The 3,890-nt window shown below is 31.6% G+C and overlaps 1 protein-coding gene across 3 annotated transcripts in view; it reads left to right on the forward strand.

Moving 5' to 3' along the window:
* The window catches only part of LOC110025897 (probable Xaa-Pro aminopeptidase 3), a 48,167-nt gene extending 44,640 nt beyond the window's left edge, over positions 1-3,527 (forward strand). For 2 of the 3 annotated variants that reach the window (XM_020726586.1, XM_020726587.1), the window contains exons 9-13: positions 1,639-1,729; positions 2,135-2,205; positions 2,515-2,570; positions 2,665-2,725; positions 3,277-3,527. In XM_020726586.1, the coding sequence (XP_020582245.1) occupies positions 1,639-1,729; positions 2,135-2,205; positions 2,515-2,570; positions 2,665-2,725; positions 3,277-3,381 (384 nt within the window). In that variant the 3' untranslated portion in view covers positions 3,382-3,527. Of the gene's footprint in view, positions 1-1,638; positions 1,730-2,134; positions 2,206-2,514; positions 2,571-2,664; positions 2,726-3,276 lie in introns of those variants that run through there. The other variant, XM_020726588.1, reaches the window with a different exon arrangement.
* The last annotated feature ends 363 nt before the right edge of the window (positions 3,528-3,890 follow it).

Here is a 3,890-nt window from a genome sequence, read left to right on the forward strand (position 1 = left end):
AATTCAGCAATAATATTTTTTTCAGAAATTTACATATACCGCGCCAAATTCCTATGCATTTACGTATCTCACACCCAAAATCTGATTTTAACAAAATCAGCACCCTACATGTGGATTTCACTGTTGGGGAGTGGTGAAACGGGTAAGTTGCGTGCTTGGTTTGTGAAATGAGAGTTTGGGTGTGAGAGGTAAAATCATAAGAATTGGGTGCTGTCTGTAAATTCCCCAATTTTATTTTCCGTTGTTATTTGGTTATACTCCAGTATCACTCACAATAAGTCATATTACACTATAGTGTGATGAAGTGGTATTGCCTCCTACCAAAAGGGCGATTTTGGTGTTTGACTCCTTAAAAAAGTCACCTCATTATTTACTGGAATCATGTTACAATAGGTTTCATGATTTTGTATAAAGATGCAAAATGCGAGTCCTTCCTTCCAATCAGCATCAGTCGTCTTATCTTGAAGTAATATTGCGCATATGATCATTCCCAACACTTTTATGATAATTGAGTGTATTTTTATGAGTATATTTATGATCATCCCATTCATCACCATCCAAAATCATCTCATGACAGTTCATAGCATAGGTCAATTTCTCAGACTCCAAAAATTTGTACACTTGTGTTATTTCTATAACTTCAGTCACATGCGCCAACTGCACTCGTAAACAGTGAGTTCATCCCACCTACTCGACTGAGTAACTTTAGACGAGCAAATTACTCTAGTTTTTAAAAAAGTTTAAATTTTAGATCCTAAATCGAACCGAACTGAACCGAACCAAACAAGTATATGATTTATTATATTTGGTTTCAAAAATGCATTTTGATTTTTTATTTTTAAAACCTTAATATTTGTTTTTCAGTTATTTGTTCAGTTTTAATTTAATGGAACAGACTGAAAAACCAAAAATATGAAATTAAATGGAGAATTCAGGAAGATAAATTTATCTTTTGCATGCAAGATTTATAATTCTTAATGTTTGTTCTTAACCAAACTCCCAATTAACAACTAAATCTCAGTTTGTTCATAATCAAGCCATTTAAATTGAATTAAATTTTGGCTCATTTGGTTCAGTTTTTTTACAATTTTTATTAGTTCAGTTTATGGGATTGTGGTTGTAATAGATTTGACCAATTTGAAAGTTGATTCATCCAAAACGACCAAATTGTCACCCCCAGTTAAGTGCGATGAACAAGGAAGACACCAAGTAAAAAATGAATGTAAACAAAACAACAAACACAATGTTTATTATAATATTAGAAAAGTTGTTATGCTTAAGAGAGAATTCAAAGACAAGTATTGCTAGAAGGGTGCTATGAACAAGTTGTCAACTCTTGGCATTCTGTTCTCTTGAAGTATTCTGTGCTGCTTTGTCGTGTTTGGAGATCTCCAAGATTCATTGCATGGACGAGGCAACCGAAGAGTTATTTCATTGAGGATTCAGAGAGGATTGTGGAGTTGTGAGATGACTCGGTGTAATGCAGAGTAGATTAATGCTTATTTTGAGTAGGATATTGAGCTAAAACTTGAAATACTTCGCTCTATCAGTAATTGCATTATTATTTTTGCTAGCCATATTTGTTTCAAACAAATAATATTTGCATGTTAAATTTTTTCTAATCCCCGTTTTTTGCAGGATCAAATGCTGAGGAGAGGCTGCAAGAAGATTGGAATCCTTAAGGATGAGAGAAGCTATGCATATTATAAGTTAAATCCAACTTCAATAGGTCATTTACCTAAAACTTTATATTTTGTCCTATGTTCGTCTATTGGTTACTTTGTGCTATAGATTGCCTCGCCCTTTTGTCTAATTGTATTTTCAAGTCCATTATTTATTTAGAAGGAAGATTTACATACATACCTCTCAATTCTCATGTGTTTACATATCTAACACCTAAACGTCAATTTTTACATACAGGCCACCTTACCTATGCATGAAAAGTTGTATTTCACTTTTTAACAGTTGAAATGGTGGTATTTTTTAGGTGATTTGAAAGATTTGGGTGGTATGTATGTAACAAGAATATTTTAGATGTTAGATATATAAATACATAGGAATTTGGTGGTATGTATGTAAATTTCCCTTTGTAGAATTATCATCAGCAACCATTTTTTTTTTCTTAATGGACCAGGTCATTATTTAGGAATGGACATCCATGATTGTGCTTCTATAAGCAACAATCGGCCCCTGCAACCAGGTGTTGTAAGTAAACTAATTATTAAATAAAAATCTAATGTTTGTGCTGGCTCAAATCATGGGTTTATTAGATGAATAAATATCCAATATCTCTGTGTTATTTTATTGCGAATATTTTAAATTTTTAATATATTTTTGCTGCCATTTTTTTCTATAAACATGGTGGTCATGGTCTTTATGCAAATTAGAAGAATTGAGGGTATAATTCTCTACAATCAACCTATTGTGAAGGGACATTTACATTCATACCCTAAACTTATTAGAAAATAGACAAAATCCGCAAATAAGCTGTAACATAAACTATGGAAATTGCAGGTTATAACAATTGAGCCAGGACTTTACATCCCCGTCTCCTTCAATGCGCCAGAGAGGTGTGTTCAGCTGAAACTGTCATTTTAATATTTCACATAACTCCAATGTTGGTTTGTGCTATTTTATGCTAACTGACACTCTTGAAATGCACAGATTTCGAGGCGTCGGCATTAGAATTGAGGATGAAGTTCTGATTTCTGAAACTGGTTGTGAGGTTAACTTCTTCTCAGAATTTAATGTTCTTTTTCTTATGAAAATTCCAATTCCCATGTATTATACTTGTCTAACATCTATACTCTGCCTCACTTAACTATTTCATATCACATAAAAAATGCCATCATTTTAACACTAGAAAGTGAAATACATCTTTTAATGCATGGGTAAGGTATTATGTATATAAAAAATGGAAGTTTAGGTGTTAGATATGTAAATACTTGGTAATTGAGTGGTATGCATGTAAATCTTCCAAATTTTATTTATTCAGCAGCCAGTCTGATAAAACCGTTTCTCTAAATGCTAAGCTGGTGCTGCTTGATTAAATAAAATAAAAAAGCAGCATAAACCCCTCACTTTTTATATATTTATATATCTAACACCTGAATTTTACTTTTTTATATTCATATCACTTAAAAAGTATCACTGTATTAAATTTTAATTTTAAATAGTGAAATACACTTTTTCATGCACAAGCTGGCATGTATATATATATATGTATCTATATATATATAATTTAAGCTGACATAATTTTGTTTGAATTATGAGCAGGTGCTGACTGCATCAATGCCAAAAGAGATTTCACATATCAAATCTTTGCTGAATTTTGATAGTATTACTTCAGATATACCATGCTTGAGAGCAGCTCTCACTTGAGGTTAGATTGTATATTTGGACAAGTATATTTTTTGCGCTGCTTGATTAGTGTAAGTTGGCACTGTACTGATTCTTATGATTTAAATTACATAATACTGATAAAGGTGTAAATATATTACAAAAATAAAGGGATAATTACATATAAACCACCCAAATTATTGATATTTATAAATTAATTAATGTATTGATAATTACATAATACTGATTCCTACGTTGTTCCACGATCGGGATATTAAGAATTTGATAAAAATGAAAAAGTATGGGTTCGGGTTTTACCATGAATTTTGATATTTGAGTGAAAATTTGAAAAATGGACGAACAAATATGATTGATTTGCAAATAGCAAATTTTGGGTGATCACTCTAATATCCAAAATCCCAAATAAATAAGTGATTTTAGCCATTAATGTTTCATGCCATATTCCACACAGACAAGGAACACAAGTGCAAGAAGGTTGGAAGGCATGTCATGAAATATCACCAATTATATTCAAAAGTATAAACCAAGAA

This window comes from Phalaenopsis equestris, unplaced genomic scaffold (genome assembly GCF_001263595.1).
Source record: "Phalaenopsis equestris unplaced genomic scaffold, ASM126359v1 Scaffold000340, whole genome shotgun sequence".
NCBI classification, from domain to species: Eukaryota; Viridiplantae; Streptophyta; class Magnoliopsida; order Asparagales; family Orchidaceae; genus Phalaenopsis; species Phalaenopsis equestris.